The sequence below is a fragment of the Danio rerio genome, chromosome 16 (assembly GCF_049306965.1).
Source record: "Danio rerio strain Tuebingen ecotype United States chromosome 16, GRCz12tu, whole genome shotgun sequence".
Lineage (NCBI taxonomy): Eukaryota > Metazoa > Chordata > Actinopteri > Cypriniformes > Danionidae > Danio > Danio rerio.
Window position 1 is genome coordinate 46,785,669 of NC_133191.1, and position 25,929 is coordinate 46,811,597.

At 35.5% G+C, this 25,929-nt stretch overlaps 1 protein-coding gene across 21 annotated transcripts in view; it reads right to left on the minus strand.

Annotated features, from left to right (window-relative positions):
• The window catches only part of cspg5a (chondroitin sulfate proteoglycan 5a), a 68,628-nt gene that overhangs the window by 37,337 nt on the left and 5,362 nt on the right, over positions 1-25,929 (minus strand). For all 21 annotated transcript variants that reach the window (XM_073926574.1, XM_005158280.5, XM_021466994.2 and 18 more), the window contains exon 2: positions 14,707-15,637. In XM_073926574.1, the coding sequence (XP_073782675.1) occupies positions 14,707-15,637 (931 nt within the window). The remainder of the gene's footprint in view (positions 1-14,706; positions 15,638-25,929) is intronic.

Consider the following 25,929-nt stretch of genomic DNA (forward strand, 5'->3'; position numbering starts at 1 on the left):
TTATTTTCAGGTAAACCATCTGCTGGTCATAGAATATCATTCTGAAAGAGTATTGCCACGGCCAGTCTGGTGCACAAGGAAACGCTGGTCTGAATTAGATGTGCTGGGTTAAATTAGTGCCCGTTAATCTCAGTGTGTAAATATGGGCAGTTTATAAAGCTGCCGTGTGGACAGATGGTCCGGCTGAGACTGTCTGTGTGTGTGTTGAGATGGACTGATGCCAAACAGCCGCAGCTGAGCAGTAGCAGCAGTAGTTGAAACAGATGTAGTGATGACATGTCACTCCATCACTAATACCTCTCTTAAGACCAAATCTCCCCTCTGTTCATCTCCATTTCATCATCTTTGCTCTGACTGATTTATTTTCCTTTTTTTAACACCATAAATATACTTTTGCCAATGTGAAGAAAGGTTTTAAGTCCTCAAAAATGAGAAGTGGTTACACTTCATATTTCACTTCACTTATCATAAAAATCCAAACAATTTTACCATGACCATTCATTTTCTTTTTAGCTTAGTGCCTTTACTAATTTGGGGTCGCCACAGCGGAATGAACTGCCAATTTATTAAGCATATGTTTTACACAGCGGATGCCCTTCCAGCTGCAACCCATCACTGGTAAACCCCCATACACTCCCATCCACATGCATACGCTACAGACAATTTTGCTTACCCAATTTACCAACAGTATAGCGCATGTTTTTAGACTGTTTTCCACACAGAAATGCCAACTGACCTAGCCGAGGCTCGAACCAGCGACCTTCTTGCTGTGAGGCAACAGCAATACCCACTGGCCCACCGCGTCGCCCTTACCATGACCAAGAAAATTAATATCAGTCGTCATAGTTGATTGGGGGAGGGGGGCACATGCATGGTAAAACATGCCATGCCAAGTGATGTCATTTAAAAGTTTTTTTTTATCAGCCAGTAAATGCTATTTTTAATATTACTGTTATCAAAGGAGGGGGGAGGGGGGTGCATGCATGGTAAAAAATGCCATGCCAAGTGATGTCACTTAAAAAAAAAATTTGCGGCCAATAAATGCTATTTTTAATATTATCGTTATCGGTCTGATGTCAAAATAGGGCCGATATCTTTAAGCCGATAGATTATGCAATTGTACAGAGCTGCCTGCCTGCCTGCGTGGGTCGACGTGGGTATCATACAGTGCCTGCAGGTAAGTTTCGAAGGGGTTTAGCATAAACTTTTCATTGATCATTTTTCCCGCAGGTAACAGCAAAAATGAACATAGAAGTGTTTTCTTTTTGACAAGCAGCACCTACATGTGTTCAAAAAAAATCTAAAACATCAATTCAGATGAATTTATGCTGCATTTTCTAAAGTAATACTATCTATATTTATCTCTTCATTTGTACTGCGGCTCTGTCAAAGCACCTTTCAAAATGCTTTTTCGGAGATGACATATATATGTACATTACTGTAACACGTTTTATTCAAGAACATTTGAGCTGGCTTCAGTTCTTAGTAGGAATGCTCAAAATAATCGATTTACCGTTAACCGAAAGGGTGGGTTTGTAACCGATTAATCATCATCCTGATGTATTTGTTAAAGGAGAAAAGCTCAGGGTTGTCTCTAATTTGAAATATTTAGGTCTAATTTCAGATTCACAATTGACATTCCAAAAGCATGCCAAGAAGGTCACTAAAATTGTTAAATTTAATCTGGTCTAATGAAGCAGCAAAATGTATTATGCACTCTACGATTTTTTCTTATATTACATATTGTCTCACTAGTTGGTCACACACCAGTAAAACAGTTTCAAAATCAGTTGAATCACTTTATAAAAGGCACTTAAAGTTTTTGATCAGAAGTCTATTAGGCATCATCATTGAAATATAATACAAAAGCATTATTTATTGAGCTTTGATAATACGAAATATTTGGCTGATGCTTGAATGATTTTTTAAATTTTAAATGGATATGCTCCACCTCCATTATGTGAGTTTATGACACACAAGAATAATAATGGTCAAGAAACACAATCTGTTACCAGAGGAGACTGTGCTGTGCTGTAAAACTTTTGCACGATCAGTCTTCTCAGTTAGAGTCAGTCATTTCTGGAACACACTTCCTATGGATTTAAGGGGTGCTACAAACTATTCAACATTTAAACACAAGTTAAAGAAATGGCTAAAAGCAAATAAAGTTTGTAATCATGTGGAATTCTTCTGTCTAACATTTTAAGGAATTCTTATATGTTTTATCCTTTTGTCGTATGTAACTTTACTGTTATTGTATATGTGATAATGTGTTTTTTGACTTTAGGTTCCCTGTTAAAATCTGGCAGATGAACAGATGAAAATTAGCCCTTGTGGCTAAATCTGGCTTATTTACAGATTTACTGTTGATTAATGAGCATTGTCCCTGTTAAATAAATAAATAAATATCAAATGAATGGTATCAGTTAAATGATTAAAAAATATTATTTTATGTATTTTTTAAGTTTGGCTGCTAAAGTGGGTTGAGAGGCGCATCTTTTAAATGGTTCACTAACGTTTGCAAGTGTTTTGCACACTGCTTCGGCGCCCTGCGTGTTCGCAGTTGAAATAAAAGTCAACCATGAACGGAAAAAGTGTTTCGTCAGTCACGTCTTTTTCATTCTTCAATAAAATGAAAGAAACAAAAACGGCCTATGCTGGTTCCTAAAAAGGATGCAGTCAGTGTTTTCGTTTTGTAATCTAAACTTGTAATTTTAGTGAAAAAATTATCTAAGGCAGGACTTTTTATTTTATTCTTTTTATTTAGTTTAACCTTTATCTCTTTGCTGTTGGAAACACTGCAGTTGTGTGAAGATGTTCTGTTGTTGTTCTGTTGTTCATATGTTCGTATGTTAAAATTAGTATTTTAAAGTGCAATATTTAATGTGTCAGACACAAAATAGACACGTCAATTATTTTTTAAATTAAATAATAATTTAATATTTAGCTGACCAGTTAACCCTTAATATTTGGATAATGGTAAAATTATCCGAAATGAGAATCCCTGGTTCTTAGTTCTTCTTTAATTTTATTTAAAATATAATTATTTAACTTGTTTGTTAATTAAATCCCGTTTTGTTATTTAACCTATTATTTTTTATGCAGCAGTCAGATTGCATGTTAATTTGCTATGCGAAATTTTTTTTTATTTCTGGCATAATGATTTATGTAAATTTGTGAGCATGGGTCTATACAATTACCTTGCAATTTTGAAATTATAGCTTTTTTTGCTTTGAGTAGTCTAATCTAAGATCAGCTCAAACGTTTACTAAGTTTTTAAAACAAAATCAGTTGTTTACTGTATAAAAACATAACATTTCTAAATATTTATATTCATCAGCTGTAGTATATCGGTTATCGGCTTCTAAATCTTCAAAAACGGTTATCGATATTGGCCAGAAAATCCATATTGGTGCATTCCTAACCTACACTTGTTTTGATTCTCAAGGACTTGAACGACATCACTTCTTTTGCATATTTTTGTTATTGATAAATTTGCACTATGAAACCAGTTTTTAAAAGATTTCAAGTTGTCGTGAAGTCAAAATGCATAATGAGTACATTTTTAGTTGAAAACTTGCTCCCTTAGATAAACTCAGTTTGAAACCATGTGCACCATAAAAATAAAGTTAACTTGACTTGACACAGCCTCAAAACACATCTTAAATATTTATTCGATGCTCTATCTGAGCTTTACCCAGAAGTATAACTGCCTTAAATATGCAAAAACAATGCAATGTTGAGAGAGATTGTGTGCAATTTACAGTACATGCTCAGTGGCAGGGCTAACATTATTTACACTGCTATTTTTAGCAAATGCATTCTCACTAAAGCGACTAGCAACAATAAGTTTGGATTTGAAGATTATATGTATACTAAAACAGTGACACCTCTATTAAAAATCAACTGGAAACTCATGGTGACCATGTCAAAGGGCCTTATGGTAGTATCTGCTAATACTTGGCGCTCCATGCTGTCTTAATGAAGCATAAGTAGAGCTTGTGATCCTAAACACAGTCCCATCATGAACAGCAAGCCTTCATTACCTCTAAACATGTGGTTCACCACTTCTGCCATAATCGTCACTCAGCATTTCCTGAAGAAAACCCTAATTCTGTTACTCTGCTCTGACAAATGTTTGCAATATTCAGCTGACTGTCTTTAAAGAGGCTGCGCAGCCCGCTTGATCCCCTGCTGGATCCCTGGGGTGAAATAAGGGTGATTCCCAGATGGAGAACACTCTTTTTGGAGACCACCATTGGCAATAACCGAGAGACCGAGAGGGATCAGAACTGGATTAGGACCAATCATTAATCAGCTCCTGCTGTGTCTGTCACAATAGCGTTCTTGAAAAAAAAAAAAAAAGAAATAAGGGCATTCGCTGAGTTTCAAAATGTGAATTAGTATTTTATACAGATCTAACTAAAAAAAGGAAGAGCAATATTTTGGCAGCAGAAAAATAACAGCATAAGATAAAATACAGTATTTAAACTGTTAAAAAATATTTAGACAAATACTCATATTAGTTCAAACAATAAATAAATGTTAAATAAACGACAAAATTGTATACATTTAATTAAAATGAATACATTTTTGTAAAAGTATGCATGTTTTTTGCAAATAAACAAAATTTTAGCTGTCTGTCTTTCTATCCATGCATCCTTCCTTCCATCTGTTTATCTATCCATCTATCTATCTATCTATCTATCTATCTATCTATCTATCTATCTATCTATCTATCTATCTATCTATCTATCTATCTATCTATCTATCTATCTATCTATCTGTCTGTCTGTCTGTCTGTCTGTCTGTCTGTCTGTCTGTCTGTCTGTCTGTCTGTCTGTCTGTCTGTCCGTCCGTGCATCCATCTTATCCTATCTACACTCAAAAAAATGATGTTTGGTTCTTGTTCTTGGGGTGTGGGGGGTGTGGGGGGCAACTTAATTGTTTTATGTTCAATCCACTTAACTTTATAAACTTACTTCCTTCATTTTGTCCCAACAGAAAACAAAGGTCTGGAACCCAGCATTTTTTACAGTGCATCAATCTGTGAAAGAACATTTTTCCTATCACAGATAGATACACTTTACTGAAATTAAAATGCAGACAAATACAGCTGTTTATTTCACAGATAGTTACACATTTTGTAGAAAGTCTAAATAATTGTCAATACAAAAATGTATATAAAAAAATATTACTTAAAATGTATACGCAGAATTAATCTAAATGCATTTGAATTTAAACAAACTAACTAACAAACAATAAAGAAATGCATTCATTTTAATAAATTCAATTTAGGCATATTGTCAATGTTAAAATCTAATATATAGACAGCAAAATGAATTGGTAAGACACTAATCCAAATGGACAAACTGTATGAACCTGATCAGTTTTACTGAATGGAAGTGAAGAACAAATATGAATCTGATCCAATACTACTATGATAACTAGATGTCAACATTCATTCATCAATTCATTCATTTTCTTTTCGGCTTAGTCCCTTTATTAATCCGGGGTCGCCACAGCGGAATGAACCGACAACTTATCCAGCATAAATTTTACGCAGCTGATGCCTTTCCAGCTGCAACCCATCTCTGGAAAACATCCATACACACTCATTCACACAAACAGCCAATTTAGCTTATCCAATTCAACTATAGCATATGTCTTTTGGACTGGGAAAACCGGAGCACCTGGAGGAAACCCACTCGAACACGGAGAGAGAACATGCAAACTCCACACAGAAATGCCAACTGAACCAGCCAGGACTTGAACCAGCGACCTTCTTGCTGTGAGGCGACAGTGCTAACCACTGAGCCACAGTGTTGCCCAGAGACACAAACATTCATGGAAAAAAACAAATGCATACAGTAAACAGATTTTGAATATCACATTATCTGAAAACACACACACTTGTTGTGAAGCCTAAGCTGAATCCATTTCCATGCTGGCAGGAAAAAGTAAAAGTCTGTCTCACATTTGCTGTTTTTTTTCCCTTTACTAAACTCCACATATCTCACTTCTCTGAACTCTCTGAAGTTGTTTTCCATGTCCTCCTGTGGATGACTAACACCGTAAAAAAAAATCACATACGAAATCTTTCACATCTCAGATGCTCCTTCTAGACAGCAGAAAATGCTGAAAAACATGAATGAGACAGCTGAAGAGACGTGGGCTGCAGTTTTTTGACACTGCCTCGTCTTGCAGCTTCACTGACTCACTGTAATCCTCCTAAAAACTGGACTAGGAAAATAACCAAAATAACAGGATCACTACAAATATACCTCTTTTTGATTTTTATTCACGTTTAGTTTTTATTAAACATCATTTTAATGCACAAACTGGGGCTCTGTCTTTACATAAATCTGATTATAATTACAGTTTTCTTAAAAGCCACCTGTTTTATCCCTTTTACAAGAGGTAAGATAAGCCTTTGATGTCTCCAGAATGTGTTTGTAAAGTTTCAGCTCAAAATACCAATCAGATAATTTATTATAGCCTCCAGAATCTCATTTTGGTGTCTGAATACATTGTAGCAGTTTTCGTAGGCTGTAGCTCTAAATGCAAATGAGCTGCTTCTCCCCGCCCACCATTCCCATGTGCGTGGTTGCCGCTCATGCTTTATGTCAGATAAACAGCAGTCAGTCACGGAGACAGACTCGGATGAAGCTGAGATACAGCTCATTGGTCATAAATACCAAGTAAATTTACTTCATGTATTTATGGTGGAGTCTATTCAAGCCTTTCTGAAATGATGAGTCACACACAAATGCCATTTGCAGTACACGGTCATTTTGCGGTGGGCCTCAAGATCTCTGGAATTATTTTCACTCTTTTTCTAATGTCAGGAAATTTTTAAAAAGTGACTTGTGTTATATTAATCCAATATGACTGTGGACACACTACACTTATACACATAGTTCTGTACAAACAGCTTATAAAAGTTGATTTTCATCATAGATGCCCTTTAAAAATTAAAAATAAACAATTTCATGAGTAAATTCTAAATGTTTTTATCTTAAATCTTTACCTTGTTTTATGACAAATTGATTCAAACATACTGTACTTCAAAACATTAATAATTTATTAGTAAAATATAATGGATTTTAGTCTAATATAGACTTAAAATAAAATATGTAAAATTTACAGTAAAAAACAGCAACTGTGGCTCCTATTAAAAAAATTTAATACCACCATTAAAAACCATTAAAAGTATGTGTAAAATCAGAAATGAACTTTACATTTTTGAATGATAAAATTTATAGTCATTTATAGTGTTAACCAGGTTAAAGATTTTTACTGTAGCCTTTTTACCCTTTTTACTATTTAAATTAGATTAATTTGCGCACAAGCACTGCAACTAAAAAATGTATACTTAAAAATGGAAATGTCATAACTACCTAGGGAGAAAATACTGGATCAATGAGAGTAAATATTGTATTCTGTCAGACGAAAGCTCACAGACTTTGATAATATTTGAGGCCTTTTTCTTGACACATTACCTCTGTTAGCATTTAATAATTGTCTTTGTTGTTGTTGTTGCTTTCTCTTATTTTAAGTTATTGTTTTAATTCAATGTCTTAGCACATTTTTAAATGTAATTTATTCGTGCATTATTTCTGGACATTATAGTTTTTTATTTATTATTACCATCAATTTGCTGCACAGAGCTTTTATCTTTCATCCTCTTTTAGGAATTTACAATTAAATAAACCAGTGTTCAGATGAGCCTCACATAAACAAAGACACCATGGGCCACAGCTAACCACAGTTCCACTGACCCACTTTGACTCGGCCTGTTTTGGGAAGCCACCGGTCCCAAATGGGGGTTACTAGTAGGGCAAGAGTTTATGTGTAATGCCGGTACAAGATGCATGATGAGGAACTCAGGAGAGAAGCTCAAAAAACACCAGGACAAATCACACTTGATGGCATTTAGCAGACGCTCTTATGTAATACATTACAGTGGTAATTATGATGAGTGGGCAAAGGGAGTATCTGGGAGTAAGTTCAGCGAAATCATTTACAATGAGCATGGATTGCTCATTTGTTACTGTGGTATTATTCTAGAAGAGAAAAAAAAAGATGTTTAATCTAGAAGAGCTGCCGGAAACACAATTTTAAAGAGAAATGAGATCTTTGGTTTGGGATATGAAATGAGAGATTCCTTTAAAGAGAAATGAGATCTCTGATTTAAAAAACAGTAATCTTATAATCCTTTCACAAAGCAAACATTAACTCATTAAATGAAGACATTTACATAAAAGTCATCAAAAAATAGAGATGTCAATATTCACAAACAATTATCAAAATCTTTGAAAACCAAATTACTATATTTATTCTATCCATATGAATTTTTACGTGTGCTATACTTATATACAGTGCTCAACATAAATGAATACTTGACATAAATGAAAACATCTTTAGAAATAGAAAGATAATACATTTAAATTCATTCAAAATACTGGGAAAAAAAACAACCAAATTTCAATAAAACTTTATATATTTTTAGTTTCTCTTGAATTTTGCTCTTTTTACATTTTTCATTGTATATTTTCCCTAACATGAATTTGGGTGTACTCATTTTGGACTGTTATCATACGTTATTTTGTTAGATTAATTCCTAATTTGGCTTCAGTACTGACAGGCTTCCTTTAGAAAATATTAATTTAAATGAGAGATTTTTAAGGGATGTACTCACATACAGTATGCTTAGCACTGTATATATATATATATATATATATATATATATATATATATATATATATATATATATATATATATATATATATATATATATATATATATATATATATATATGCATGTAAATTGCATGTAAATACTGCAATGTACAGTAAATCTTAAATTCAGGGCTCTATTTCAATGGTCTCAGCACAAAGTCAAAAGTGCAGGGTGTAAAAGCATTAAGGTCGTGTCCGAATCCACATTTACTATTTCAAGGATGGGAAAATACGCTCTGCGCAGCAGCGCATTGTCTAACAGGGTTGTGCTTATTCTCTTATTGAGTTATGGGTGTGTTTTGAACTTAACGTGCATTAAACCAATCAGGGTCTCATTCCCCATTCCCTTTAAGAGTCAGTTGCGTCGCACCATGATGCGTTTGAAAACAGTTAAACTGACCATCTGTAGCTCGAGGATAATGAATAAGTCTTCTCCATTCGGCCTCTTTACTTTCTCATTACTTGTACTCTTAACTTTACTCCTTTACTTACATGGATAAGGAAGCGGTGTTGTACGTACTCCAATGAAGACATCCATTAACCTACTTATTGAATTTAGCTTGTTAAGAGCGAAGATTTGTTTCAAAACTATTTCTAAATTCAGATCTAAATCCCAGCAAACAAATAAAATAACAATAATAACGAAGTGTTGTCAAAAAAACTTTATATCCAAACAAACATACTTATGCCTCAAAACTTCGTCCTATCCTTACGGTCTAAAACCTGACAGACAGACAGACAAATCTAAACTTGTTTTTATTAAACAAATATAAACATGCACATAATCAATAATACTGCTAATAATAATAATAACATTATACAAATCAAACTGTCATAAATAAACAAACAAAAAAGTACCCGAGATGAAGTCATGCAGGTAGTAGTTTTTATATATTTGTAATATTTTAATCTTTACATTTTTTTTTCATCTGTAAAGATATTTGTAAATTGCTGTATATTCTGTGTCTATTAAGCAATGTGTAAGTGTATTAGATTGCACATCTAACGTGCTCTGCGCTGGACATTAGACCTGCTTTCAGCTGGTCAATTGCGCAGTCTATTTCAGTTCTACAAAATAGCAGTGGACCAACAATGCGCCCACCAAGATGCGCAAATGGACTTGCTATTTAAGCAACGTGGCGCAAAGCGGGAAAATTAGGGTTGTGCCGGTCTGCAAAAAGCAACACATTGGGTCAAACACGTCTTGCTCTTTATTGCGCCGGGGGTCTCATAGGGCCCTCAATGTCTAAGAAGAAACATCTGATACTATGGGCTCTATTTTGACGGTCCATGCGCAGAGCGCAAAACGCAGGGCGCAAAAGCTTTCAGGGCGTGTCAGGACGCGTTTTTGCTAATTTAAGGACGGGAAATCTGCCTTACGCCAATGCGCATGGTCTAAAAGGGTTGAGTTTATTTTCTAAATGAGTTATAGGTGTATTTTGAGAATAAACCAATTAGAGTCTCATCTCCCATTCCCTTTAAGAGTCAGCTGCGTCGCGCCAAGAGCGCATTCGCTATTTACAGGACGCAAAGTAAGTCTAAGTGGAAAAAATGAGCATTTCACAAGCAAACAGTTAACAGTTGACAGTTTTTTAACAGAAAACTGTTAAACAGAGCATCTACTGCGTGAGAATGAGAGATAAATGATCAACTTTCACTTTCGCTCTTGGATAGGGAAACCTTTACGCACAGACATCAATTAGCCTATAAATAATTAATTTCGTATGTTAAGCGCAAATATTTGTTTCAAAACTATTTCTAAATTCAGTTCTAATTTCTAGCAAACGAATAAATGAACAATAATTACCAAGTGTGGTCAAAATACTGAGTTATTTCCAAATACACCTGCCATGCCCCATATGGTCTTAAACGTGACAGGTGGGCATATCTAAGCTTGTTTTTAATAAAACAAATATAAATATGGATATAATAAATAATACTGCTAATAATAATAACATTATACAAAAGCAAATTGTTATGAATGAACTGAAAAAGCCTCCCGAGATGAAGAAGACATAAAAGCAGTGGTTCTTCATATTTATATAGGCTAGAAAATAATGTTTTGTAATATTTTAATCCTTTATATTTATATCCTTTATCAATTCTTATTATATCCTATATATATCCTTAATATTTAAATTTTTTCATATGTAAAGATATTTGCCTATTGCTCTCTTGTGCGTATTAAGCAGTGTGTAAGCGAGGCGCAACTCTGCGCCGGAGTTTAGACCGGGTTTGATTTGGTCTAATGAAAAATCTATTATAGTTTCTCAAAATAGCAACGCGCCTGCGTTAGAACGCCTTCCTTTTTAGACCAGAATGCCTATGGGCGCACAAATGAGCGCTAATGCATTTGCTATTTAAACAGCGTAGCGCAATGCTTCAAAACGACTCTTGCGCCAAGCTGAAACTAGCAAAAGACTATTGCGCTGCGTTTTGCGCCCCACTTCGCCGGGTGTATGATAGGGCCCTATATGTGTAAGTCTGTAAGATGAAACTACATATTTACTGTTTGATGCTGTAAAAATATAAACATTAAGCCTATTTTGTAAGTATTTAATATCTGGTTGGATTAAACCAGACCCACTTTGTAGGTATGGGAGTTATACTGCTAAATTTATCATATATTGTAATATCATATTTTTTATTGTGCGAACTGATATTATAAAACTCAATTTGAAAAATGTAAATACAGCTTGACAGTCTACACACAGCAAAATATTTCTAAGATTATATAATAATATGAGCGCTCCACATTATACATTTGTTCTTATATTTTCTTATATATTTTTTCTTAACATCACACTTTCCTCAATGCTGTATGTGAACTCAGTAAAAGTGAGCATGCAAACTCAAATGTTCCACTGAAAATGCTGCCTTTCCAAACAAATTACAGAGATAAAATCTTTATATAAAGCATACCTGAGAAATCTCAAGAGCTAATGCACAAGCTCTAAGAGCCAGCAATAAAACGTTATTCTAGCTATCAGAACGAATGTGAGTAAATCTGAGATTAAACTGCTGACCATGACCTCTAGACTGACATAAAGGCTGGGGTTACAGTGAGGGTCATTGCACAAATCTAAAAAGAGGGAAGGGAGAGAGATTTATGACCATGTAGAAGTTGTTAATGGACACAGACTGGAAGGCGATGGTTGCAGATCTTAATCATGACATGATTAACGATCTTTATGTGTTAGGAAGAGTTGTGGAGGGAGAATTACACTCAATTTCATATTAGCGCAGCACCTGAAACCATGAGAGCTTAATCTAGGTTGACCCCACCAAAATACCATTAATGTGTGATTTTAATGCAATACAAAAATCTGTTTGATGCTTTTTAGGAAGCAAAGGTCAGCTCTCATCTCTCCCCCACTCCCCTTTTTTGACCTAATCTACCCTTGAACAAGCTGAATTTTCAGCTTAAATATAATCCTTACGATGACCTCTTTATAGCAGCAGTTACAGCAGGCCCTGCATTAACTTTCATGGTCATTTCATTTGCAGTGATAGTGAATCTGGTGTTATTGTCATTCTTCCAAATTGAACTTCTTAATAATATTTTGCTAGTAAAAAAGAAAGGATTGCATTAGATGTTATACAACCCACATGAAAACAAACCAGCTTTCATAACATAGACTTGTGTGCATGTGGGTCACATGTTTGGGCAAAAACAGTTGGGCTCAAAATAATCTGGCAGTAAGAGGGAAGTTTCCTAATAAACTTTGCTCATAAAGAATCTGAGACAACATGTGGTAGTTTCTCCTACGCAGCTCTCGGCCTGTCCTTGTGCAAGTCCAGATGTGCAATGAGGGAGAATTGATCTTCTCCAGAGGTTCCCTCTGTTTCATCCCAATTCTGAGCAAGCTTTCATTTCCATAGAAAGTTTTTTTTTTGCTATTATCTCATGCTAAAGCTGCCATCATCTTGTTGAGGTTTTGTAGGGATTTTCAGGGCTTTCTTATGAGTTCCGCAAATGCATATCTATCTATCTATCTATCTATCTATCTATCTATCTATCTATCTATCTGTCTGTCTGTCTGTCTGTCTGTCTGTCTGTCTGTCTGTCTGTCTGTCTGTCTGTCTGTCTGTCTGTCTGTCTGTCGGTCGGTCGGTCGGTCGGTCGGTCGGTCGGTCGGTCGGTCGGTCGGTCGGTCGGTCGGTCGGTCGGTCGGTCGGTCGGTCGGTCGGTCGGTCGGTCGGTCGGTCGGTCGGTCGGTCGGTCGGTCGGTCGGTCGGTCGGTCGGTCGGTCGGTCGGTCGGTCGGTCGGTCGGTCGGTCGGTCGGTCGGTCGGTCGGTCGGTCGGTCGGTCGGTCGGTCGGTCGGTCGGTCGGTCGGTCGGTCGGTCGGTCGGTCGGTCGGTCGGTCGGTCGGTCGGTCGGTCGGTCGGTCGGTCGGTCTGTCTGTCTGTCTGTCTGTCTATCTATCTATCTCCAACTCTCCATTCATCTATCCATATATATTCATTCACCATTTAGGTATCAATCCAACTATCAATCTATCATCCATAAAACTGTCAATCTATCTATATTTATTCATCCATTAATGTATCAATCCAGCTATCCATTCATTTATTATCCATTAAACTCTCCATCCTTCCATCTATATTCATTCACCCATGTATGAATCAATCCAACTATCCATTTATCATGCAGAAAACTCTCCATCCATTCATTTATCCATCAAGCCATCCATTCATCCATCCATCCATTTATTATCAGTCTAACTAATCATCCATCTATCATACATAAAACCTTTTTTACTTCCATCTATATTTAACTATCCATTTATAAATCAACCCAACTATCAATTTATCATCCAGAAAACTCCCCATCCATCCATCCATCCATCCATCTACTTATCAATCCAACTATCCATCCATCATCTATAAACTCTTCATTCTTCAATTTGAATTCATCTATCTTTGTATGAATCAATCCAACTATCCATCTATTATCCAGAAAACTCTCCATCCACGCATCCATCCATCTGTTCATACATCCATTTACTTATCAATCTAACTATCCATCCATCCATCTATCATCCATAAAACTCTTCATTCTTCCACTTATATTCATCTATCCATGTATGAATCATTTCAACTATCCATTTATCATCCAGAAAACTCTCCATCTGTGCATCCATCTATCCATCCATCCATTTACTTATCAATCCAACAATACATCCATCTATCATCCATAAAACTCTTCATTCTTCAATTTATATTTATCCATCCATGTATGAATCAAACCAACTATCTAGCTATCATCCAGAAAACTCTCCATCCATGCATGCATCCATCCATCCATACGTCCATCCATCCATCCATTTACTTATCAAGCAAACTACTCATCCATCATCCATAAAACTATCTATATTCATTCATCAATTTGTGTCAATCCAACTAGTATTCATATATCATTCATAAAACTCTCCATCCATCCATCCATCCATCCATGCATACATATTCATTCATCCATATACGCATCAATTCAACTATCATCCAGAAAACCCCTTTTATCGATATATTTCCATCCATCAAATAAACTACCTATCCATCAATAATTCTCTCTGCAAATACTCAAAGTCTTTTCAATGTTCTTAAACAAAAAAATTGTCAAGCCAAACTTATAACTTTGAAATAAATTAATAAAACAATAAAAAAATAAAAGTACTCTTTTGAAAGGGTACCCAAAAAGTGGTACGGTACGGTTCACTTTTATGTACCGTTTGACAATGGAAATGGCCATAAAAGCATACCAAACTGTACCGTACCGTACCACTCAGTGGAGACGGGTAATAAATATCTTTTTTTGTGTGTGTTCGACAGAAGAAAGAATCTTATAAAGGTTTGAAACAAGTGAAGGGTTAGTAAATGATGGCCGAATTTTCAGTTTTGAGTAAAATCTCTCTTTAGTAGTGATCCTTGCTTTACTGAATAATTTGTATTCTCTAGACGCTTACCTGCAGAACATTTGAGTTCCTTCCATAACGTAGCACTGGCCCCCATTGAAGCAGTAGTTGGGCTTCAGGTCACACTGGGATTTGCAGGTCCCGTTGATGCGAACAGAACCCAGTCGACAATCCGAACCATTAACCGTGTCCACTGGGCCGGGTGGAGCACGGCGGTCTTCTTCCCCAGTGGCTCCTTTGGGGAACGTGAAACTAGGCTTGGAGGGCAATCGAGGAGGGTCGCGTTTGGGAGGAGGGGTAGTGGAGATCTCGTCGTCGTAAGTTTCAAATTCACTAGTAGTGCTGCTTGGGTAATCTTCAGTAGTGGGAGACACACTATCATCGTAGGGAGTCATGTAGTCGTAGTTATCAGGCATGGCCCAAGAGGTGGAGTCTCGACCCTGAAGCTCGTGCGGAGACTGGGACGGTGGGTCTAGGTTCTTACGGTGGGAATCAATGTCGAAGAAATCTACGGTGACGTCAGGTGTGGAAGGTGGATGGGTTGGAGACGGGGTCGCTGGAGATGTCTCATGGTCGAGGTCAAACACAGTGGTCTCCATGTCTCCTTTAGCATCCTGCCAGGGCGGTTGCGTCGGCACTACTTCCTTTACATTCTCCTCAACATTCTGTTCCTCTTCTTCCATAAAGGGAATCAAGTGGTCATTTTCAGCAGAGTTGAGGCTGATCTCTGGACCTGCCAAAGTGGTTGTGGCAGCCTCACTGGGAGTTGGCGTTCCTGGAGTTGGAGTGATGACCTCTTCAAGCATGCCACTGCCAACGTCTTCATCTCTGAGCTTTCGTCCGGTGTGGGTCAGGTCTGAGGAGCTGGACAAACTGGTGAATTGTGACACATCCTCAATTTTCTCCTCTTCGCCTTCAGTAGACAAGGAGGTCACGTTAACAGCACTATCAGCCTCAGTTTCATTTGCCACCACAGAATTACCTGTTGAAGAAAACAGATAACAGTTAGGCAAACTCAACAAACAAGTCAACAGCTATGTTTCCATCCACCTACTTTAATGCGCAATTTGGATTTGTGCATAAAAATTGGTGGATGGCAACGTCCAAATGCATATATATTTTCAAAATGTGCATAAAAAACGTATGCACACAACTGAGTAGGATAACCTTTTTATATTTGATAAAAAAGTTGTGCATAAAATGTGCTTTAAAAAAACAAAACGCTAAAATCAATAATCCCTAATAATAACTCCTGTATACCAGTCCCACAACATTCTGAAACTCGATGACACTTGAACACAGTGTCTGCTATAATGTTAATTTTGTTTTTTGTGTGTTTAATTAGATAAGTGTGGCCACAATAGTTAAGATCTTATTGCCACATTATATCGTTATAATAACATAATATACTGTATGCCTTCAGTGATTTCCTGAAAATAAATACCAAAAATTAATGCTACTAGAGTAACTACAGCAGTTGCGATCGTCTGATCTCATATGAAGCAAGAGATCGTGATGATATATGATGACATGTGCAGATGCTGTAGTGCTGTCCCATTTCTTAGGGGTAAATTTTGAAGCCCTTCCCCTTCACACTCTATTTCAAGCGCCAAGGGGAAGGGGTAAGGGTACAAAAATAAAATTGGGATTGGGCCTAAATGTGCTTCAGCAAATTGTGCTAAATTCTATATTGTAACACATGTTAATATCGCATGCAACCCTAACATGAACATTAAGTGATGTTTGGCAACAAATGTATCAAATGACAGCCGTGTGTGACCAACTTTGTGTGACTTAATTTGCTCATCATATGTGTAGCTAGAATGAGGACATTAAAACGAGCAACGGTGAATTCTTACTTTTTTGTTTTGTATTTTTAGATGCATGTTTAATGCATACCATCGGGTCGGGGGTATCCGTGAGACTTGGGATGTCTGTATTAGCTGACATATAAGCGATCCATTGTTGAATCACGTTGTTAAAACGCTCCTGTGTCCCTGTATCTGTGGTTACATGTTAAGTCAATGCAAAGACGCAAATAGACATCATGATACGCATGATACGCCTGATTTGTGTGAATGAAGCGCAACGAGTTACACGTTTTGTGCAATTCACGCACGTAGCTTGAAAATATGAACTTCAGTGGACATTTGAGCCATATTAACCAATCAGGAGCTTGCTCTTGTGGGGGAGTGGTTATGACATAGCGCCTGTTGTTGGTGTGCCTGGGGGAAATCCTCCTGCCTACACGACAACAGTTCATCAAACTGGGCTCTACTCAGTCAGAAGCACCGTTGAATGCTTCCATCATCCAGGTTGAGTTTCTGAAGGAGTTTATGAGCTCACAGAGCTGGGTGCACCTCTGAAAGAATCTAGTGAACTCAGACACTGCTCCAAACGAATCAACGCTGTATTTCAGCCGTCATAAAGCACATAAACAGATATTTTCTCAATAAAATCCATGTTAGCCATTTAGCAACAAAGCTACAGTCACCGAGCAGACAGAAGCCCTGCCCATGATGGGAATCCATGTCTATTGCTCAGTGAATTTGACGAAGGAATGAAGCAGATTTGACACGCAAACGAAGTGAGTAAACTCAAAATGTTCACGCGTCTATTCACGCGCGAATATCGCGATTTATCCACGTCTGGTATGAACACAGTATAAGAGTTATCTTAAGATGCTTTATTGGAGTAGTCAATTTACTTATGGTGTATGTCTTTGGATGGTGAGAGGAAACCGGGAAACCCGGGGGAAACCCATGCGAACATAGTGGGAACATGCAAAATCCGCACAGAAACGGTGACAGGCCCGGTGAGTGGCCGAACCAGCAGCGTAATTGCTGTGAGGCAACAGTGCTATTATGGTTATTTACAGTGTGTCAGTATTCATCTGATTGGTGCAATATACGGAGCTGTTGCGGTACCAGCTGTGTTTAATCATAAGCACGCCATCCTCTCAAAATTATTTTATAAATAAACAATACATCGTGACAACACTATTAGAAACATCTTTTTTATTTCATAAAAAGATGATATAATAAAAGTACAGATTTATAAATGTACATACAAAATAATAAAAAAAAACTTTTGAATGTATAAGATCCTGATGACCATTAAACCCATTATCACTCTTTTGTAAAAAGAATTCATTGTGTTCAACCCCTTACTCATTTTCTTCTCAGTGGTCGGTCTTCTAATATGTTTAAAGAGCTTTTTTAGCAAACCTTCAGATTAGGTGCAATTATTAGGCCAATGTACATGGTTCTCTAAGGCAGGATTACGGATTAGGAGTCGAGACTTAAACACAGGGGCTCAAAATGGAGCAATGATTAGCTGAAAAGACACACGGCATCCCTGACCATCAGGAAAGCCTGCAAATACTTTTGTTATCTTCTGTCTTATCAGGTCTAATCCAGCAACACCGTAATTTCATTAAAACTAAGACTGCGTTTTGCACCTGTTATGTGAAAGGATATTCATTTTTTTTATAGACAAGACTGAGTTGTACAAATGTTACTAGATGACATGTGGTAAAATAATTAACAGGGATTCGTGACATTAAAATAAGAGTTTTAATAGAAATTACAGTGTAAGAAATATTTGTAAACATATGGCCCTGTTCATATCTGATATTAAGATACATTTTGGACAGATCAAGTCAGAAATAGACAAGGAAAACACATTTATGTTTACCACTGGTGTATATGTACTATTATATCATTGTGCCTGCTTCAGCCATGGTACATCATCAAATATTCTTGATTATTACCAGAATGAGCGTAAAGTTCCAAGCCATATTGCAACTTTTCATTTTTCATCTTAGTAGACAATGTAACCACAGATGAGTTGAGCTTTAAATAGGAAAACGATCAAAACTTTTTTTTGTTCAGCAAGAGGCTAATGGTCTAATCTGATACAATGATCTATGCTAAGCTAAGCTAAAAGTGCGCTCGGCAGACCGGGAGATCAGCTGAATGGATTTAAAAATGATGAAACTCAAGAAAATGAGCCTACTTTCTAAATAACTGAATTGTTCCTTTAATGCTAGTTGTACACTGGGCCAAATATTTTATTAATTGGTATTATAGTCTAATTTTTTTGTCAATATATCTTAATATCCTTCACTGAATTCAAGATAATGCAAAATATAATATCAGTTTTACATTTACATTTAAGCTTTAGTTAAAAACAAGTGGAAAACAAAGCAAACTTCAACACAGTATTTATTAAGTATTGTTTCAGTGATGAATGTTTGAATGTTTACAAATATATTTAACAAATGAATCATTCAATAAGATCAGGAACATAAAAATGAAGACTTAATATACTAAAGCAATGATCAGGTAAAACATGGCTTTCTTTGTTTAGTATTTGAGAAAAAAAGTTTGGCCAAAGTCCCATAGACCTCAAGATGATTTTACTTTCATTCATTATCAATGTGTTCCTTTTAATGAATCCAAAACATGAGATTTAACCATAGGAAAAATATCATCTGAGCATTGCTCAGAGTTTAAAATATGTGATGTGGCTTCCTTCACATAGGGCGCCATGTGTATAGTTCCTAGCCATATCGCAACTTTTTTTTGTTTTTTTGTTTTTTGTTTTTGTTTTTTTGTTAAGCGAGATGCTAATGGTCTAATCTGATTTAATGATATATGCTAAGCTAAATGTGCTCTCGGCAGACCCAGAAATCAGCTGAATGGATTCAAAAATGGTAAACCTCAACTGTTTCACCTATTTGCAAAATATGCAGAGTTTTCCTTTAATGGCAGCTGTAAACTGGGCATATAATTTTATTTTTTTGTATTATGGTCTAATTTTTCTGTCAATATATCTTAATATCCTTTATTGAATTCAAGATAAGGCTAAATATAATATCAGTTTTACTTTTACATTCAAGTGGAAAACAAAGCAAATTTCAAACATACAATATCTATTGTTTCAGTGGCGAATGTTTGAATGTTTACAAAAATATTAAACAAATTAATTATTCAATAAGACCAGGGGTTCGTTCGTCGTACCTCGCTTAAATGATCTAAGATGATGTGACAGATTCTGGATCTTTTAATCTTGATAACTGATCTCTGGCTAATTTGGTTCTTCAAACAAGTTTGCAAATCAGATTAAAATGTCTGGATGAACTGATCTGAGATCGCTGCATGTTTTATGAAGGACAGATCTATCGATCATCGAAATCATGATCAGCAATGCAACGATTGGCTGACGGCACAGCAACGTAAGAACATCATCTGATTGACATTCAATTATCCATGTGAGCAAAATTACATAACATTCGTAGTAAACGGTTTGTTAAATATGATACGCAATAACTTTCCACCTTTAGACTTTCCACTTCCATGTGTCGAGAGTATTTAGCAATTTATTTAGTTTTACATTTAGAGCGGATTTTGTTTATTATAGTCGCCTATTCAAGTTTCTCAATCGCCGTAAGAAATATCTGTCTGTTAAAATTAATTTTGCATCAAAAATTATTTTGATATCGATAAACACCCAGAGATCAGTTGAATGGATTCAAAAACTCAACTGTTTAACTCTAGGGCAAATGAAAAGTGAGCCTATTTCCAAAATAAGTGGAGTGCTCCTTTAATGCCAGGTGTAAACTGGGCATATTATTTTATTTATTTATTATTTTTGTCAAAATTTTCTGTTAATATATTTTAATATTCCTTCATTGAATTCAAGTCAATGATAAATATAATATCCGTTTTAACTTTACATTTAAGCTTTAGTTTAAAACAAGTGGAAAACAAAGTAAACTTCAAATATACAGTACTGCATCTATTAAGTATTGTTTCAGTGATGAATGTTTACAAAAAAGTTTGGCCAAAGTCCCATAGACCTCAAGATGATTTTACTTTCATTCATTATCAATGTGATCCTTTTCATGAATCCAAAACATGAGATTTAACCACAGGAAAAATATGATCGGAGCATTGCTCAGAGCTCAAAAATATGTGATGTGGCTTCAGTTACACAGGAAGTCATGCGTATTTCTGGAATAGCAAAGCTCATTTAGTGAACAAGGATTTGGGCTTAGCCAACAGTGTGCTTTAAAACAGTGGACTGTGATCCTGCTTTTCTGTTGCACAGAGGCAAATTCAGTCTGTTTCTTAAGCCATGTTTTCTCCAAATATTATACTATTTTGTATTGAATCTTTTGAGCCATTTAAGCTTTTTTGTCCCTTTTTTCATTTACAGCTATGATTAATATAGAAATGTAAGACTCTTTGTATAGTCTGAGACATAACATGTGACAGTGGAGACAAAAATCTTTGGCACGAAAATGCTCCTCCAGAAGACAATTCCCAAAAATGGCCAGATGTGCTTGGTCTGGACTTTATTAGTGAGTGCGAATCACTAATGTAGTATTTATGTGACATATCTGACAGAGATGAATCTGATACAGCTTCCTTGTGGTAACATTATACGCTGCGTTTTGTGCATGCCTTTCAAACACAGATGTCAGATCAGAACTGAGGCATAAACATCACAAAAGAAAATGAAGAAGAAGATATATTCAAGCTTTGTCTATACACAGTGCTCAGCATATATAAGTACACCTTCACAAATCTCTCATTTAAATTAATATTTTCTATAGGATGATTTACAATATTATATTTGTGCATATACATTAGATTAGTCAATACTGAAGCCAAATCTAACAAAATAATTTACAATAATGGTTCAAAAGTTGGTAGACCAAATTGATATGTTAGGCAAAAATATTAAATACAATTTCCAAAAATAGCAAACATCAAGAGAAACAAAAATATATACAATTTTGTTGAAGTGTTGTAGTTTGTCTTTTTTTGTGATATTTTGCTTGAATTTAAACGTATTATCTTTCGATTTCTAAAGATGTTCTGTGACTAATATATTATTTTTAAAAAATATATATCTGTTTAATATATCTGTTTTGTTCAAATGCACTTAAATATATTACCCATATTCATTGAGAAATAGATAAAAATATTCATTTTCAAAATGGAGTGTACTCATTTGCTGAGCATTGTAGCTTTTGTAGTCTGAACTAAAGAGTAAATGCGTGGATATTCAAAATCTCTTAGGTTATCAAAAGCCGTATTTATTTTATCTAAAATGCAATAAAACTGTAATAATAACTATTTAAAATAAGTGTTAAATTTGCATGTATTTTTTTTAAATCAGCATGATTACACTAGGCTTCAGTGTCACATGACCTTTCAGAAATCTTTCTAATATGTAAACTTAGCAAATTTCTTTTTAATATAAATGTTGAAAACAGTTATGATATGATATAATATAATGCTCAGTAATGCTTTAATATAATGCTCATCATCCTTTTTTTTTGCTTTTTCAAACAGTAACACAACATTATAAATATATTTAATGTCACTTTTGATCAGTCAAATAAAATATATTTTATATTTTGAATATATATTTTTTGAAAATATAAAATAAAAAAAATAAAATAAAATCAGCTGGAAGGGCATCCGCTGTGTAAAACACATGGTGGATAAGTTGCTGGTTCATTCCACTGTGGCAACATCTGATTAATAAAGGGACTAAGCTGAAGGAAAATGAATAAATGAATGAATATGTGTGTGTGTGTGTGTGTGTGTGTGTGTGTGTGTGTGTGTATATATATATATATATATATATATATATATATATATATATATATATATATATTAAAAACGCATCATTACACTAGGTCAGTTGGCATTTTTGTGTGAAGTTTGCATGGTCTGTGTTGGCGTGGGCTTCCTCCGGGAGCTCCGGAGCCCAAAGACATGCACTATAGGTAGGGCCAGACAGAATCGGACATTTTTTGCTATTTGCGCTGAGAATTTTGTAAAAAATCTGCGGATTTATGCGGAATGATTTTGGGTTTATCAGAACTAAAAACATAACATATGTAATTAACAAATAATACATTTTAACTTTTATTTAATGTTTAAAATGCAAATCCAATTAGACCCACTTATTTGGTAAACAAAGCAAGTCTCTCATATAATATATCTACTAAAAGACAGAAAATATTACTTTACAAACTATATTGTAAATAAATCATATGGACATTTTCATATTACTAATATGATTATTTCACAGTAATTTTAGTGAAATTAATTTAAAAACTGAATAAATATAAATTTACACAAATTTACACAAGTAGATACATAGACTCAATGATAGGCTAAAAATCTGTGGATTTCCGCATGCGCCTTGTGGGCCTAGCTATAGATAAATTGTGTAAGCTAAATTGTACAGAGTGTATGAGTGTGAATGAGAGTCTGTGGGTGTTTCCCAGTGCTGGGTTGCAGCTGAAGGGGCATCCACTGCGTAAAACATATGCTGGATACGTTTATTCCGCTGTGGCGACCTCTGACTAATAAAGGGACTAAGCTGAAGGAAAATGAATAAATGAATGAATTCGTATATATTTTTAAAAAATCAGCATTATTACACTAGATGGATTTGATGAATTCATTTTTAATATCAATGTTGAAAACATTATAATGGTATTTCATATATTCCTTAATATAATATTAATATTTAATATTTTTACATGCCGTTTTTATACAATTCAACTGTGATATATTATAAATGTCTTTAATGTCACTTTTTATCAGTTAAACAAAATGTATTTTAAATTAAATAAATGATTTTTTAAAAATATGATATATATAAATATATATAAATATATATAAATATATATATATATATATATATATATATATATATATATATATATATATATATATATATATATATAAAATAAACTTAATCTTAAAACAAAAAATACCTTAAACTTAAACAGATAATCTTACTTCTGTCAAATGCAACTGATTTGTTTGTGCAAAATTACCTAAAGACACTCTGGTAACACTTTACAATGGACCCTTTTCACAAGCCTGTTATGATGCGTTTAACAGTCATCAGAATCCTCAATCCTTGAAAGTTTTTAATATAATTTAAAAAATAGAAATAAATATTTATTTGTTTATGTATGCATGATATCTTGGCATCAAATGATAAAAAACAATAATTACCGCTTGTGCGAGGCATTTTTAATGCAGCGTCTATGGAACAGCACAGTAAATTTGACATTATTTTCTCCTCGTTATTTTCTCCATCGTCAGTCTCACACAATTTTTTTCTTTTTCTGAACATATTTATAACATCAACATGTGGTTATTATTTGAGCAAATAAGATTGTAAAAAAAAAATTGTTGTAAGTTTTCCCAACCATGACGACTTCCGCTACTGAGAAACCCGGAAATGTGAAAAGGGTATATAAATTCTTGTCTGTCATTAGATTACACATTAAATAGATATTAGAAAAAAACAAAAAAATTAGTTTATTAACTTTTGTTCAAATTAACATACATTAATGTCAATTGATGCCATTTCTATCTGTCTGAGTGCTTGAGAATGTTGACAAATGAATCCTTATCGTCAAGTATTGTGATGCAATTTAACAAAACGTGCATGTGATGACTAATACAGGACGGCATCATCAAGCTGCCTTGATACAAACCAGATGCTTAATTAAAATGCATGATCTTTCCATACACAGAAAGTGTTCTGCACCATTAGCAAATCCAATGCTAAGTAATAAACCTCTCATTTGAGTAGCATAATCATGTTTGCAGTTTAGTCTATCTGCTGAATTATAAAACGGTGACTCATGCATAGAGCATCCCGTGATTAAACCATGGCTAGAAAACCAATCTGTGGTGTGTGTGTGTGTGGTGCTCTGAATCTGATAAGCGCAAACAGTTAATGCAGAGCGTCCTTCAACCATTAGCAAACGTGTGTCATGGATACTTGCCGGTAACCTAATTAAGTCTAGGATTTTCATGTATCTTCTTTCGTTAAACAGAATATACGCCAAGTCGGTCAGTCAGTTGAGAGTATTGGCTCTGTAAAAGCATTCGACACCAGCTGGAACGCTGGTTTTGCAGATTGTGTGGGTTAAATAGCCAGATTTGGGTCAGATCTTACAGCCACGGCATTATCAAAGATCTCCTGCCATACTATTTAATGCGTCTCCCAGACGGGACGCACTACAGAAGCGAGGAATTGGGGGCCCCAGGCAAAAATAAAAGGACACAAAAGGGTCCTTGTGTTTCCCCCTTTTCTCTCAGATGGTCAAATCTTGTTACATAATACCCAGTTACCCATTTTTCTCTCATGCACCCCAATGCAGTGCAGAGGGGAGGAGGTAATTTGGGGTTTGGCGCTGGTTATGTGGTGGCCACGGGTCTCAGTTGCATGACTTTGGGGAGACGCCAGACTCTTTGTTTGTGCAGTTTTGCAGACAGTGAAGGGAGGACAGCGAAGAGTCTGAAGCTCAGATGGCTTTCTGATGGCAGACTGCCGGAGTAAGAACTGTGGGAGGTATACAACGCAGAAGCCATGAACCCAACAGCTTCATTTAAGAGCTTTCTGTCATCTTCCATCATCGTAAGAGGGCTAGCGTAACATCGAGATTGCTTTTAAGTCAGCTTGAGATGCTGACTTTTGTTTCCAATTGACAAGCAGTATGAACTGTCAAAAACACTGGTGGTGAAGGGGGGTGGATGAATGCAGAAGAAAATATTAAGCAATTCATATATTATAATGTGCTTAATGTTAAAGGTGTGCAACTGTTAAAGGTGTGTGACACCTGTTAACGGTATGCAACTGTTAAATGTGTGCAACTGTTAAATGTGTGCAACTATTAAAGGTGTGCAACTGTTAAATGTGTGCAACTATTAAAGGTGTGCAACTATTAAAGGTGTGCAACTGTTAAATGTGTGCAACTGTTAAAGGTGTGAAACTGTTAAAGGTGTGCAACTGTTAAAGGTGTGCAACTGTTAAAGGTGTGCAACTGTTAAAGGTGTGCAACTGTTAAAGGTGTGCAACTGTTAAAGGTGTGCAAATGTTAATGGTGTGCAAATGTTAATGGTGTGCAACTTATAAGTGTGCAACTGTTAAATGTGTGCAACTGTTATGGGTGTGCAACTGTTGAAGGTGTGTAACATGTTAATGGTGTGCAACTGTTAAATGTGTGCAACTGTTATGGGTGTGCAACTGTTATGGGTGTGCAACTGTTAAAGGTGTGTAACACATGTTAATGGTGTGCAACTGTTAAATGTGTGCAACTGTTATGGGTGTGCAACTGTTAAAGGTGTGCAACTGTTAAAGGTGTGCAACTGTTATGGGTGTGCAACTGTTGAAGGTGTGCAACTGTTAAAGGTGTGCAACTGTTAAAGGTGTGTAACA